Genomic DNA, 16,458 nt, shown 5'->3' on the forward strand with positions numbered 1-16,458 from the left:
TTCCCCGATGAATCAGACATCGTTGCGCATTTGTCACAAACCTATGACACCCGCCGTCGTGTCACCTCTGGAATGGAGCATATGACAGGAACCTCGCGTAGCCAACCGCATCACGTGTTTCTGGTCACATGCACTAGTCGACGACTGGGATCGAATGTTTGGAGTTTTTCTTATCCCTGGTATTCAACCTGTCCGGCAAGCCGGTGAAGTCACATTTGATGGGAAATTGAAGAAGAAAGGCTACTCCAGGGTGTCTACCAAGCGGGAAAACCGGGAATTCTCAGGGAATTTGTGCTTCTATCAGGGAAAATGAGCTGTAACCTCATTGAAAGGGAATGAAAGTCGTGTCAATGCTGGCTCCAGCAACAGAGGAATCGCAAGCTTTGCCTCAGTGCAGCAGTGTTACGCGGTGAAACATAACAAGCGTGGGAAGAGGCAATTGTCACGGGACACAGTATGTATTCCTTGATCATACATGCGTGCACCCCCGTCTCCTGTCGCATTATGAGCACCGATATGCTTAATAAGTGTACTGGCAGGTTTTAAGAGCTTTTTCGGACATGCTTGTGGCAATTTTAGCCCTTAAGGGCAGTTAAAGACATGCATTCATTTTTTTCGGACTGCCCGATTTTTCGGATGTTATTGCGGTGCCTAGGGAGTCCGAAAAATCTTACGTTGACTGTACAGCACTTATTTTTTTTTTCCAGTTCAATTTTCTTTCTCTCTCTCTCTCTCTCTCTCTGATGGACACAAAAAATCCCGACCAACTGCTTCGCTGTAGAAAGTGTGGCCGCATGATGTCACCCTCATTGCTGACGATGACTAACACCATATCAGACAATGGAAATGTTATGTGCATCACTGTAGGCACCTTATCAGCGCTTGCACAAAGCCACCTGTCGTTACAGTGGCCAACTTGTTGGTCTTGGTCAAAGTTCTTTTCGTCTGAAAAAAACCAAAGCATTCCGGCCTCCTCAAGTCTCTTCAGCCTGCTTTGCAAGCGTGTGGACCGGAGCAGACGATTCTCCAGAGTTTTATCGGACATGAATTGCCCCCTCCTCATGACATAGGCATGATACCTCAAGTCCTCGTGCACAGCGAGCCTGACAGTCCACTCTGCGGCTTGTAGCTCCTTTGCAATGGCCCACATTGACTTCCTTGGTTATCACTCACAATGACTTGCAGCCGCCAGAGAAAATCGGGGGTTCTGACGACTTCTGACCACTGACTACTATTTTCTTTTTGCCACAGATGCCACGTCACTGCTAGAACATCAGTTCGGTCCGCAACTTGTAAACGAAAGACTTCACTATGTTAAGAAAGGTGGCAATTTTTAAGTCGCTGTGGTGTGCTGCCAGGATGACGAGGACTGCATGGCATTTCATTTCCTGCGTCAACCTGTACGCTTCAGTCTTTGAACAAACTATGCAGTATCAATGATAAGGGATCAACCAACAAGAAGCCGCATACCTAGATAGATATGATGACCCTGCTGGTGTCTATGGTGATAAGGAATTGTGTCCTCAAATACCTTGCCAACTGGTGCAAACACATTAGCGGCAAGCTTTCTGCAACAGCTTGTGGAAAGCTTGCCGGTCACATCGGCCAACAGCCAATTTTTGCAATGGCACACTGTCTTGACCCTTAGGCCAAATTGATAGTGCTTCGAAAGGTCAGTCATGTATCGGTGGCAAAAGTTACGATTTTACGTCAGATCGACTGATATCAATTTGGCAAGACCACATGACACACAGGAAGCCAACAAACTGTGTCACAACGAAAACAAGTGTACGGGATGGTACGAACACTGTTTTCCAACGCCATCACCATCTTTGCAACATACTGTATGGAGCCATCTCATCTTGGTGCCGTTCATAGATGCATGGTCTCTTGTCGAGCTTCTAGCATTGTTATTGTGTGCAACACACATTTTGTCTAGTACGGTAAGGCATATCGAAGCACATCTGTCAATTGAAAGGCGCATAAGACAGCTGCCTTCACTTTTTGTCTTGTACATGACGGCGCGGATTATTCTAGCTGATTTGTAATCTTATGTCTCTCTTGTGCGCAGGTGCACATCTTTGTTCTCGTTACCCTACAAAATTTCATCTAATTGCTTACAAAATTAAGTTCTTTGCCTAGCCAAATAAAAATGTTTGTAACATGCCGTGCTTGGTATACTATCTGTGGGAAGGCAAGCTTAATTGGTCGCTGTTGGCTTTGTGTCTTGCTTCATTGTTGAGCAGCACCTGCTCATTGCACAGTGATAACAAGCTTTGCCAAATGGCTGTAGATTACTCCTGTGCTACTCCAAGTGTTCCAAAAAGACCAAGTTTTCTGCTTCAAAACTGCTCCAAAATGCTAGTGTGGCTGTTCCTAAATTGCTCCAAAACAACAATTTTCCTGCTCCAAAAATTGCTCCATATCCTAAACTGGCTAGACTACCACCACCACACATGTCACGCAACTAATTCGTCCGTGATAATGTCCATTGAGTGAATCCAGCATATTTATCAGCATTACCGAAAAGGAGAGAGTCGCTCGGCGAAGATACGATGTGGACAAATTGTGTATGTGGGAACGGAGATGTTTTGCAGGGATTTTAGCATTGTTGTACAGTAAAACCTTCAGATCTCAAGGGAGTAAAAGAAATTAGCTGAGTAATGAGTTATTGAGGGTATCAGAAAAATAATAAACAAATGCTTACTACATCATCACACATTTATTTGCTGATGAATGAGCAAATCTTGTTTCTATTCTTCACAAAAGCAGTGCAGAAGCTGCAATTATCATCGTCTCGTGACTGACTGGCTCTCGCAGCACGGCTATGGCACGCACCTTCATATGAGACAAGCTTTTCAGTATCACGCGCACATCCTTATTATTTTTTTGCCGGTGAACAGGTCGCCAACAGATGACCCGTCCATTGTGATTTAGCCGGTGATCTTCATCCTCAACACCTTTGCACCAAGTCAAATCGAAACAACTGTATGCCGCAACCGTTGCAGACGAAACCACAACCAATATCGACACAATCATGGAAGGCAACCTTGCGGTTCTGATGGCACGGACCAATTCAAAATGACGAAACTACTGCCTGCGGCAACCACTGCGAACGAAACCACATTCACTATCAACGCGAGCATGGAAGGCGTCTGTGCAGTTATGAAGGCGTGCGGCCGACGTGCGTACTGAGTCAGAACGAAACTATCGTTTGCCGAAAGTGCTGCGGATGAAACCGCGATCACTATCAATGCGATTATGGGCTAGTGTCACCCTTGGCTTGCCTCCAGTCTGAATTAACCGGTGCAGGCACAGTTTTGCTCCGAAATTACAAAGCTTTGCTGCCACACCGCTGCAGTCAAACCTGGATATATTGAACCACATATAATGAATTATTGTGTACATCAAACAGCTCTAAAATCGCCTCGAAAATTTTTACAGCAAAGTTCTTTAAGGGCTCCTCGCCTGGTCTGACAATTTTGAGTTGACAAGTGCCGTGCATACAATGCGCACTAACAATCATGTCTGCTATATATTGCATCACTGCATGCTGCGGAAAGAGCTGAAATTTCAAACCGAACGCTGTTTGCCCTTCTCAACGGGCGTCACGTTCCAAGCCAGAGGGATGACATATACATGCTAGTGCGTCTACGTACATGTCTTAGCTGTGACGTTGCTCTTGACTTAGAGAATTATTCAAGGCAACATCTGTTATTTGTGCAATGTGTTGCATCAATACACGAATTAAGGTTTAGAGAGATAATAAAATACACAAACCGAATGTCTGTGTGTGTTTGTTTTACTTTGCACCACAGCAATAAGATGTGCTTCCGTTTTGTCTGCTTGTTCCCACGTCGTGCAGTTACACGGGCTGACACCAAAACTTTGCCATTTTCTACTGTGTTCCAGCGCGCGATCATGCTCTTTGATCCACTTGTGTCTGCCTCAGTGTTTGTGTAGCACTGACTTATACTGCTAGTCGCACGTTTTCGTGCACAGCGTGCAAGAACGTGCTCTGTGTGAAAAAACAAACACAACAGCTTGCACGCGACGTCGTCAGCGGAAGTGTGCCATGCCGCAAAAAATCCAGGAGAGGAAAAGTAAAGGCGGGGCCCGTGACTTATCCGTCACGCGATCCTCAAGGTCCAGTATGGGAGAACGCAGGGAAGGACTTTCGCTTGTGGAGGCGAGACTGGGCAAGTGAGGAGAGTGTCTCACTCGGCAGTGGTGCTCCTCGTCTCCTGAAATCACGGATTCATCGCACTGAGATATTTCTATTTCGGCTATTAATGAACCAATTAAAAAAATTCTTGCAGCTGAACGCTCGGTAGAGGGCATGTAACAACTTCCAGTGTATAACCGAAACTTGCTATGTGGCCTGGTGAGGGGCATAACATCAGCTGTGTGAAGTGCTGAATCTGCATTGACGGTGCCCACTGTCCCAGACGGTGTCGGAGTGCCCAGTGCCAGACCGCTATACCAGACAGCCTGTAGCTGCACCCATGGCCCGTGGCCACCCAGCTCTCATAGCCGCGACTTCCAGAGTCAGAGATAGAAGGATCTATTTACATAAGAAGCTAGGACCACCCCCGAGGCTTCCGTACTCGCTCGCTTCAGGCTTGCCAATGCTCTGCAGGCGCTAAGCCTCGCTCTCCCAGAATGCAGACCATGTGGCTCTCGTACTGAAGAATGTTCATCAAAAACACTTGCAAAAGGCTTAGCTTGTTGAAAAGTTCAAACACGCCACAGCAACTGTTGCCTCACTCAAGAAAGGCGATGCTAGCAATCAGAATCCATGCTAGGCCTATGCTTCGGTTCAGTTTGTCTCGAACTGAGCAAAACTGTCAAAACTGTCATCCGATGCCCCAAGAGCCCCACATTGGGAAGATTCTTTTGGGGCATGTGAACGGTGGCGTGTTCGAACGTTCGTGTTTGTTGATTCCGGTGTCATGCTCTTAAAGGGACACTAAAGGTTACCAGAAAGTCAAGTTAAAGTGATAAAGCAATGCTCTAGAACGTCTAAGGTGTCAATATAATCGTGAACAGAGCTTTAGTAACCGAGAAATTGAGCTAAATGCACGACACGATTTGAGACCCAGCGACATTCCGGTACTAGCCCGATGACGAAAGCACTCCTCATCATAATTTATGTCACTAGTACTCAACTACTCGTATTAAAAAGATCAGTTCATTAGATTATAAGACAGAAGAAAATGCTACTTGTCTACTTCTATTCAATTCTAAGAAAAAAATAACATTTTGACGTTACCCTTGAGTAGTATGGGGGATCGAAAGGTTTCGCTTTCGCTCGACTTTGCGCTGTGCGCGCTTTGGAGTTTCAGTTGTTTCTTTATCGCGCCGTGCTGCGGTGGTTCTGCTGGCGCACGAAACTTGCATTTGGAACAAGCAGCGAGAATGCCACGTCCATGTGATGTCCTGGGATGCGCGAACGGTCCGCGGAACTTGGCCAAGGGCAGATGCAGCGACAAATCCAACGTTACTTATCACTGTGTGCCAACAAGTGAACCTCTCCGTTTGAAGTGGTTAAGTGCTGTACCTCTGCCACAGCGCGCTGGCAAAGAACCAAAAAATCACGTAGTGTGCTCACTGCACTTTCGTCCAGAGGATTAAGAGTTCAACGCCGACTTACTGAAGTCGCTTGAAGTGCCTTTCAAAGCAGGCCACGGTCGTAGTAGTACACAACGACGCTGGCAGCGCGAGCCCTCAACAGCAGGTCACGTTCAGCAGTGCTTAAATCGCTGAACTCGAGCCCAGCATCGCGAGCTAATGTGTCATTGTCAGGGTCACCCATTGCAACGAGCGTCGAAGTTGGCGTCATAAAGTAAAGAACCAGCTTAACGTTGTGCGCATTCCCTTCCGCTAGCCACTATAGTTCCGCTTTCGTGCTGCTGTCGGCTCTGTCTTGGCTCTGTTTCTGGCCGCGCGTTTGCGCAAAGCGCAAATGCGCGGCCAGAAACAGTCGAGAGTCAAGCAGTCGAAACAGTCGAAAAGTCGAGCATCTCCACAATAAATGAAGCGCAAGTGAAGGGATAATATCAATTGGAATACTGTTGCAATGATAAATAGAGAAGGAATTGTGGCAAAAGATCAGGCACCACATGCTAGCCTAGTGTGCCCATAGGCAGGCATCTGTTCTATGCCTCCATTGGCAGTTTTGTATGGGAAAGGTGCAGTATAGTCCACTGTTAAAGGGAATGCACATTCCCATATTCTACCATCGATTATTGCTGGTATAGACCATTTCATCAGCCGAGAGGGAAAGGGTGCGCGGCGAGCCTTTCCTCCTCTCTGGCTTGGGCGATCTGGCGTGGCGCTGCTTGAAAGTATTGCTGTCGCATGCTGCAGAATGTTTTCGAGATGTTTTATATCTTACTTTGTGAAATTTACGCATGTCCGTTCATATAAGGTCGTCAGGGAAGCCTTTCGGTGCATCGGAAACTATACAGTACGCAGAAACATGTGATGCGTATCAGCAGCCGCGGTGTGTGTATGTGTTGTGAACTATTTTGCGTATATCGGTTTCAATTCAACGAAGAGAATTGGTGTCTATGTATTGCCAGCATGAAATGGTAAATATGCTCACTATCTGATCACTAAGCGTAGGGACTAAAACATTAAACATAAGAATGCATGCTCAGGTACGGCCAACCTAAGGCAACCACCAAAACATCTAAGCAGTAGGCGCTATCAAAAAATTGTGATACACCGGCATTGTTCTCATGCATTTCAAGTCTAGTAGGCATGAAATCACTGTATGTCTACGCTAGCCTTCCTTCATGAGGCTGATGGCGCTGCTCAACAGAGCAATCACTGTGGTTGGTTAACCAGCATGATACATATATAAGCTATGTGCATCAACATTGCCTTTTTGCCCTGTAAAGCCATAATATATGAAAGGGATCGCATAATAAGAAAGCGATTGCCATTTTTGAGAACAAAATTTCCGTAATACATGCGAGTGCGTCATAGAGAACGGAACGAAAACAACCGAAAAAAGAAAATTCGGTTACCATCCTCTTTCTCGAAAAAGAAAAAAAAATGGGTAATGTCACAGTATGAGCTTACATAGTCGCACCGCACAACGTTTATGTGTGTGTGTGTGTGTGTGATAACTTTATTTGGAATCCGGCGATTGGGAGGCCCGGGCCTGGGGCCGCCTAGATGGCCACTGGGAGCTGCTGCTCCCGTGCGGCTTCCTTGGCTCGCTGGACGGCCCAAAGTTGGTCTTGGAGTTCTGAGCTGAGCAGCACGGCCGACCACCGCGCCCGTAGATTTTCTGGGGAGACTGCCATTTTATTTTGGTACATTTCACATCCCCACGACATGTGTTGAAGGGTGGCTCTAACAGAATGGCATAGCTTGCACATATCGCTCTCGTATATATCGGGGTAGAAAGTTTTTAGTTGCACGGGACTCGTATAGATCTATAAACATTGATGCCGCACTCTTGGAACATACGCTATATAGAATAGAGATGTCTACTCCAGCACCTACCACTGCTTAGGATGCTCGTACAGTTCGTAAACGGTCGCTTTGCTCGACAAGTATAGTTCACACTGTAAGGTGTGCTGTTATTACTAACCAAAACTATTTTATTCATGGGTGGAAACCTCTTACACTGAACCAAGTAGTCATGCAATGTAATCTGCAGCTAACAGTTTGAACGCTTATCAAAGTATAACAGCACAGCTCAGGGCTATCATAGCAGAATAGTTCCCACGCCATTACGATTGTCGCATACATTTCATTGCTCTTAAACCGCAGCTTAGAACTAGAGGATAATACTGCAGTACGGTCACATTAGTGAATGGAACTTTAAGAAATGCACATTTAATCTCCAAGGCTGATTCTAGGTGCAAACATGTGCGTACACGTTCCGCTGCATGCTCCGTCCGCCTTAACACCAGCAGAAAGTCCGGCCATACTGACTTAAACTACTTCGGTACGTCTCACAGAACAATTTTCCACGTAGAAGATGCCACGTCATTTTAAACAGACCGCATGAGCGCGAAAAGAAACACCATAAACTACCGCCGAACGTATACCTGCCATGCAAAACAGACTGCTCGCCCAAGCCAGCATGCCGACTGCCCATAGATGGCACCACTGCATAGCAATATGGTGGCGCCCATGAAAAAACGGTGTATAAAAAGCCCACCCACTAATTTCTTGCATATCAGTGAATGACCAACTGATTCTTTCATACTTCTTTGTGATAAAAGTTAACAAATATTCATTATATTGGCATTAGTACTGATTATAAGTGTTCCCATTAATAGTGGAATGGGTCGTACATAATTTGAGAATTTTTTAGCAAAGTTGATTCACTCACTCAATGAAACTTGTGAAAATTTGGCTGTAACTTCCTCAGTTTTAAACTCTGTTGTGGCAGAATGTTCACTTAGTGGTGTTTTGTAACTGCCTTTATAAAATTGTTTTTGATGGTGTGAAAGGCCTATTTAAAGGGGATGAACAATGCATATGCAGGATACCCCGAGATGCCATCCAGGTGGCCAGCCCCTCGCCCTGGGAACGGGAGGAGAAAGAGATGGTGAGTTCTCTAGAGTGCCAGGTGCACATCGACGTGGGATTTGCCAAATGTGTAGATGACAGAGTTCCAATAACTGCTCTGTTCATGCACCGTGATAGCAGCAGTGGCATTATGAATCGTGCAGTAAGTGCATCATTCTGGGTGTGTTTTTTCTTTTTTACCCTTTGAGGGTCGAATTAGTTTGAAAAAAACTTTCCCAGGTGGTCAAATTACTTTATTGCGGATCTTGAATGTACAAACTGTATAAAGTTGGGAATAAATAGTAAAAAAAAAAAATTAGGAACAGTATTTTGGGGTTGGCATCACTCAGAACTGCAAAATGTTCAATATGTGGTGAAGTCGTGGTAAGTGGATGTGGTAAGTCGCCAGGATGGCTCCTCTTCTCTCCCGGGGGCCATTGTGGTGAAGAGGAAGACGAAGAAGGCGCTCTTGTGTCGGCTGTGCGCATGATCAGCGTTCATCTACTGCCAGTACTACTAGACTGTGCCTAGTGCCTCGTAATAAATCATCTTATTACATTTGGTGGCAGATGCTGCTCCTCATAATAGTCATGCCGGTGTTCTGAAAACGTATACTCGGCTAAGGCAGCGTTTCTACTGGCACGGCATGTATCACTTCGTGCGCCAGTACGTACGCGCTTGCACAGCGTGCCAACGGCGTAAAATTCCACAGCGCCCTCCTGGTGAGCTACAGCCGCTGCCCTGCCCGGCTCGGCCCTTCGATCGCATCGGCGTAGACCTATACGGGCCACTTCCCTGCAGTTCCTCGGGTAACCGATGGATAATTGTAGGTGTCGACCACTTGACGCGCTACGCCGAGACTGCCGCACTCCCGGCAGCCTCTGCGCGCGAAGTTGCGTTCTTCATCTTGCGGAACTTCGTTCTTCGACATGGCGCACCACGCGAACTGCTCAGCGACAGGGGACGTGTCTTCTTGTCCGAAGTCATCCAAGCCCTTCTCGCTGCATGCAGCATCGTTCACCGCAAGTCTACAGCCTACCACCCGCAAACGAATGGCTTGACAGAGAGGTTCAACCGCACACTCGGTGACATGTTGACTATGTACGTCGCCTCGAATCACAGTAACTGGGACACTGTTTTGCCGTTCGTCACGTATGCCTATAATACACAAGCTACCACTGGCTTTTCGCCTTTTTTTCTGCTGTATGGACGAGAGCCCTCGTGTACTATGGACACAATGCTCCCATACCGACCCGATGCTTCCGAATGCACGCCTGTGTCTGAAGCCGCCAAATACGCCGAGGACTGTAGGCAGCTCGCGCGAACTCTTACGACCGCTGCTCAAGGTCGTCAAAAGCTGCGGCGTGACAGCGACGCGCTTACACCAGTTTTCCCGACTGGTTCCCTTGTTTGGTTGTGGGTCCCGCCTCACAGCCCTGGCCTTTCGACCAAACTCCTTGCACGCTATGATGGCCCCTACCGCGTCATAGACCGTACCTCCGCTGTCACCTATGTTGTAGAACCTGTGACACCTTCACCCGACCATAGGCATCGCGGGCGTGACACGGTTCATGTCAACCGACTTAAGCCGTACTATGACCCCCTCATCCTACCTATGCCGTAAGTCGCCAGGATGGCTCCTCTTCTCTCCCGGGGGCCATTGTGGTGAAGAGGAAGACGAAGAAGGCGCTCTTGTGTCGGCTGTGCGCATGATCAGCGTTCATCTACTGCCAGTACTACTAGACTGTGCCTAGTGCCTCGTAATAAATCATCTTATTACAAATAGTATTTCAAAGTGTGGTTCTCCTTGAAACACGGTGCTAAGCACAGTGCCTTATCGCAGTCTGCACACCTAAAATGCGTGTCTGTTCTCCTCTTGGAGCGACGAGTTGTGTTGGCGGCGCGCACGTGACATCTTCTCTGCGTGCGGCTGCCTTGGGCAGAGGTCTGAGGCACCCTCTCGTGCAAGCGCGTTGCCACAGAGAACGAGAATACCTTGTAAGCAGTGGTGATAAACAAGCTAAGAGCAGCGCCAATCAAGATAGAAATCAACTTCTGCCACCCCTGCAAGAGAGCATTGTCTTGGAGCATGAACCAGATGTTATGGGTATAACAGAGACATGGCTGCGTAAGGGTGTAAATGATTCTGAGGTCACACCCCCTGGGTATTCAATTGTCAGAAGAGATCGGGAAGGTCGAGGTGGTGGCGTAGCATTCTTGATAAAGAACGGTGTACCATATGATATTCTCGAGACCGAAAAAGCGATGGAAACGGTCTGGATCAAAACAAAGTTGGGTGAACATCAAGTCCTTATTGGTTGTATTTACAGGGCTCCTAACTCACCCATAGATGTTATTTTGCATTTAAGAAAATTTATGGAGTCTAACATGCATCAAGGCAATAACATTATACTTTTAGGTGATTTTAACTTGGCCGGCATCGATTGGCCGACACTTTCACCGGGACAGACTGAGGTTTCAAGTTGTGACCAGCTTTTGGAGCTAGCTTTCTGTTTAGGTCTAACCCAGGTAGTGACAGATTATACAAGAATCTGTGAGACGAAGTCATCAATACTTGATTTAATTTTTCTGTCAAATTCTTTAATACCATATCTAGAAATATGTAAAACGGAGGATGGTCTTTCGGACCATAAAATGGTGCAAGCATTTCTAAGCTTAGGACCTGTACCATACCCATGTGCTCTTCATAAAACATTTTTGAAGTTTTCCTCTGCCAATGATGTTGGTGTGTTAGACTTTTTAGAGCGTTCTTTCGGCCATTTTGTTCATCTCTTTGAGTCAAATACTAGTACAGATGATTTATGGGACTACTACTTTGCAACGGTCATGGATTGTATTAAAAACTACATACCAAAGTGCTATAAAAAAATTAAAAGGAAAAATCCTTGGATTACAAGGGAAGTTATACATCTAAAGAGAAGATTAAGGCGAAAACGTGGGGATTGTTCGAGGAATCCAACCCCCTATAAGAGGATCTCAATTCAACTCATGAGCCATGACCTGAAATGCCTTATAAAGGAATCTAAAGACAAGTTTTATAATGTGACACTTACGAAGTTCCTTAAAGAGGCGCCGCAGAAGTTCTGGCGGTATGTCAACCCATCCACAAAACAGTTGTCCTCAGAATCCTGCAGTACTGCTGCAATGCAAGCTGATAATTTTAATGCTTACTTTGCATCCGTTTTTACTGAAGATAATGGTCATACACCCCATGTAGCCTACACAGCTTGCTAGACCACCCATTGCAGACATTGAAATCAATGAACAAGGCGTTTTAAATCTTCTGCTGAATATTGATGTTAAAAAGAGCCCTGGTCCTGACGGCATTCCAAATGAATTTTTACGTAGATATGCAGAATGGAACTCTAAATACCTAACTAAAATTTTTCAGTCCTCTGTTGATAGTGGTTGCTTCCCGGTAGCATGGAAACGCGCAAAAATCATACCTATACACAAAAGTGGCAGTACAGCAGAAGTGGCAAATTACAGACCAATTTCTATTACAAGCGCGTGTTCTAAGCTCCTCGAGCACATTATTAATAAACAATTAGTTTCTTACTTGGACAAATACAACTTGTCTTTTCCTGGACAGCATGGTTTCCGAAAACAGCTCTCAACAACCACCCAACTCATTGAAATTGTACATGACCTCTCTGAAACGTGAAACTCCCGTGGTCAAACAGACATAATCTTCCTCGACTTTGCGAAAGCATTCGACAAAGTGTCCCATCCGTAGTTAATCATAAAAATTAATTCTGTATTTCAGAGCCCCGCAATCACTCAGTGGTTTTCATCTTACCTTTCATCTAGAGAACAGTACGTTGATTTTGGGGGGTGCACATCATGCCCTTCCCGTGTTGTGTCCGGAGTTCCGCAAGGAAGTGTACTAGGTCCTGTTTTATTTCTGATCTTTATAAATGACTTGCCCAGTAATATTAGTGTCCCTGTCAGACTGTTTGCTGATGATTGTGTGATGTATAATAAAATTCGAGATAGTAATGATCAGGCCAATTTACAGTCTAGTCTGCAAATAATTAAAAAATGGTGTGACGACTGGCAGATGGAACTAAATGCAGCGAAGTCTGTTGTTATGTCCATAACGAGAAAGAAAAAAATTTTGCATTACTCTTACAATATAAATAGTATATTAGCAGAGTCGATAAACATAAGTATCTAGGAGTAACATTCACTTCTGACCTCAGATGGAATCAACACATTGATGCTGTATGTGGTAAGGCCAGCAAAGTGCTCTGGAGCCTAAGATGGAATATAAGTGCGTCGACACCTGAGGTCAAAATTTTAGCCTATAAATCCTTAATACGTCCTATCTTGGAGTATGCTAAAGCTGTATGGGATCCCTACACTAAATCCAACCAAGAAAAGATTGACAGAATCCAGAGGTTAGCATCAAGGTTCATATTTAACAAGTATCGCTACTGCCAATCCCCCACTGAACTTTGTAAGCTTGCCGACTTATCTCCGCTAGACTTACGTACCAGGTATGAGCGACTGAAACTAATTTACCTTATCATTAATGGTCACTTGCTTGTCGGCAAACACAACTTCTTCAAAATCTCGACAAATTAAATATCCAGACATCGTCATAGGCAGTACATCACACCCCCTCAAGTCAGAAATGACTGTTTTAAGTACAGCTTTGTCCCGAGAGGTATTACGGAATGGAATACGCTCCCCGACTCTGTCATGTCGGCCTCATGCGTTGAGGAATTTTTGCAATGTGTACACGTTATTCTTTTTGCCGCTAACTAATATGTATATCATAACTTTGCCCAAGGTGTATCTGTTCATTTTGTTTCTTATTCTTGGGGGGACGTTTGTAAGGTGCATAGAATCTAAACTGATTCGCGTCCCTGCTGAAATGTCTGCAGTTGTTCATTTACTTGCTTTTTGTTGTCATACTGTATCCTTGTATGTGTTTGTATTTTCCACTCCTGTAATGGCCCTTCATGGGCTGACAGTATTATTAAATAAATAAATAAATAACAAATAAAGAGAAAAATCACGTTTCGCGCGCCTCCGTTGCGATCACGCGGCAGAACCGAAACTGCGAAAGCGCATTGCCGCTGAAAGTGGCGATGATAAACAAGCTAAGAGCAGTGCCGACAAAGAGAAAAATGACGTTTCGCGCGTCCGTTGCGATCACGCAGTGAAACCGAAACCGCAAAAGGGGTGTTGCTGCAGTCTGCGCGACGCGCTGAAGCTGGAATTCTCTTTATCTCCCCAAGAAGGTAGCGCAAATTTCAAATGCTTCTTATAAGTCCTAAGAGGTGGCAGCACCTCCCAGGGAGCACGCATTGTCATTATGGCGCGAAACCGTACCTGTTGTGGGGTCCTCTAGATGTGGGGTCCTCTCACACCCGTACTCTTGGGACAAAGGAACGACAGTACACAGTATGCAAACAATCACAAGGGCATTTATTGCACCTTTCATAGATCAGTGCCTGCTAGCCGAGTTGCTATTCACAACACATGCCGATGGGCGCGCGACAAATCTAGAAGTCTGACTCACCGCGACCGGAAGCGAGCGAATATGTTCGCCCCATGCTGGATCCCAAGGCCTGGTTGTTCGCGTGTATGGTCACGCGAATCGTGGCGCATTCGAGGGCGGCCACGCGAGGCGGTCTCGCAGAAGCATGGGTCGGCGCGCACGCGGGATACGTCCCCGCCGCGCGCCGACCCGCCGGGGAAGAGGGTCGCTGCACGTGCGGCACGACCGTCCCGCTTGGTGTCTCGAACCCAACAGCCAGAGCGCCTTGTCTCCCGACGCCCGAGTAACCCCGCAGCGGCGCGACGCTCGCGCCATCTCTCGCACCGCGCTTGTACCACTCCAACCGCCGCGGGCGCCAGGCCACGCGGGGGGCGAAGCCGCCCTGCAGGAGACGAGCCATGCGGGAAAACTAGATCTCAGGGGAGGCGTGAGAGTCACGCATCCCCACACTGTACGGCAAAGACCTTGCGGGACAGAAAACCGCCGCCATACATGTACGGCAAAAACCTTCAAAGGGTTAACTCTTTAAGGGTATGTTTTCTTTTTTTATATATATATATGTAACCCTCCAGCAGGTCGTCTACCAACCGGTAAAACCGGGAATTCTCAATGTTTCTGAGTAGTCTGAAAAAACTCAGGGAAACCTCAAGGAATTTGTGCCTCCATCAGGGAAAATTAGCTGTAATTTTATTGAAAGGGTCGAAAGTCGCGGTAATGCTGGCTCGAGTAACAGACAGGAATCGTAATGAATCGTCTTTGACGCCCTGTTGTCGGCTGGAGGACTTGCCACTGTACAGTCAACGACCGACTTTCCAGATTCCCGATAATTTGGACGGCTTCACGGCACCACCACGTACCCCATAGAGTCAATGTATCAGAACGTCTGAAACTTCGAATGCAAGAACTCTTCACCGTCCGATTTTCTGGACGTTGTGCCATGACCACAGGTTAAAAACGTCATTAATCAAAGCCACCACTGCTGCCATTTCGATTACCTCGCCGCTTCGAACCGGCACTCTCGCATGCAGATCCGCTGGCAGCCGTAGCCACCACCGCGGCAACACTACGCCTAGCTGCTTCGACGTTCGCTATGAAGCTTCTTGCCATTGGGCGCCGCGTTTTTTATTGAAAGAATTCGCTGCTGTCAGCATAGGACTCCACCTTTGTAGAACTCGCGATTGGCTTAGAAGCTTGGGAAGCACGATGCATTGCATAATGCCGGTTTTCAAAAGTCAGTTTTGCCTCTTTACAGAAATGTTACTTGGTGAAGCATACGCAAAAGTATTGCAGTGAAGCATAACAAGCGTGTGAAGGGACTGTTGCCACGAGATGCAGTACGAGCACCAATATGCCTAATACGTGTGCCGGCAGGCCTGCAGAGCGATTTCAAATGTGCTTGTGGCGGATTGAGCCCCTAAGGGCAGTAAATAACATGCATTTATTTTTTCCAACTGGCCGATTTTTTTTATGTTTTTGCCGCCCCTAGGAAGTTCGAAAACTCACACGTGGACCTTGCAACTTACCAAGAAGATGCTTCAAATAGTCCGTAAGGCAAACTAGTGGTGGAAGGAGGACAAGAACAGAAAGGACTTACGCATTGAGGAATGAACAAGAAAGGAAGCATGCTGCCGCCGTTTTCAAGGAGCTTGAGCTGAAAAAGCAAAGTGCAGTCTGACGCCAAGATGCAGCTGTCCCTCATCGAAATCAATATAAACTTTTTAAAGCAGTGAAACACAACACTGAGGCGTCGTGCGCGGGCTGAGAGTATGTCAGGACAGTTGAGGTTGACTTACGAGCTGTTGAGAGTGAATCTCAATTGGTGACAAAGTTTGGGCATCATACCACTGAGCTTGTTATCAGTTGATAGAAGTAGCTCATATTGGAAAATATTTGCTTCTGTATGGATCTTTTTATTTGTATTTAAAAATTTCGATTTGCAATGTATTTTACCTTTTTATATAGAAAATATTTCATTAGCTGTGTATTTTATTAGCCCCTCATTTCTGTTTTCTTTCCGAGTAAAATAGACACCACTCCTTACTATTCAAACTGGATTAAGTAGTCTTTTTATTATTTATGCTTACTAGAGAGTGACAGCATTGGGTGACATGGTGTCAGTATGTCGGGACATAAAACAAAGTTCTGTGCTACTCAGGGAATTTTGCGAAGGCACTCGGGGAAAACCTGGGAAACTCAGGGAATTTGGAAACGTCAATTTGGTAGATTCCCTGTTTTAAGTCGGATGTGACTTCGTTACGAAATTTGTACAAAAATGTTGAAATCAATTTCATGGCCAACCAACTGGCCAAGCTAGACATTGAAAAAATGTAAGTTTAGGCATGTTGGTTTTCCATTTCAGCCTTTGAGCGCACAAAGAAACAAAGGGACAGTGC

General features: G+C 46.1%; 1 protein-coding gene across 1 annotated transcript in view; it reads left to right on the forward strand.

The window, feature by feature from the left end:
* Positions 1-16,458, forward strand: part of cno (adherens junction formation factor afadin) — a 185,087-nt gene that overhangs the window by 153,055 nt on the left and 15,574 nt on the right. The window contains exon 20 of the mRNA XM_075669816.1: positions 8,512-8,575. Within this exon, the coding sequence (XP_075525931.1) occupies positions 8,512-8,575 (64 nt within the window). The remainder of the gene's footprint in view (positions 1-8,511; positions 8,576-16,458) is intronic.

Source organism: Dermacentor variabilis, chromosome 9 (genome assembly GCF_050947875.1).
Source record: "Dermacentor variabilis isolate Ectoservices chromosome 9, ASM5094787v1, whole genome shotgun sequence".
Classification (NCBI taxonomy): domain Eukaryota; kingdom Metazoa; phylum Arthropoda; class Arachnida; order Ixodida; family Ixodidae; genus Dermacentor; species Dermacentor variabilis.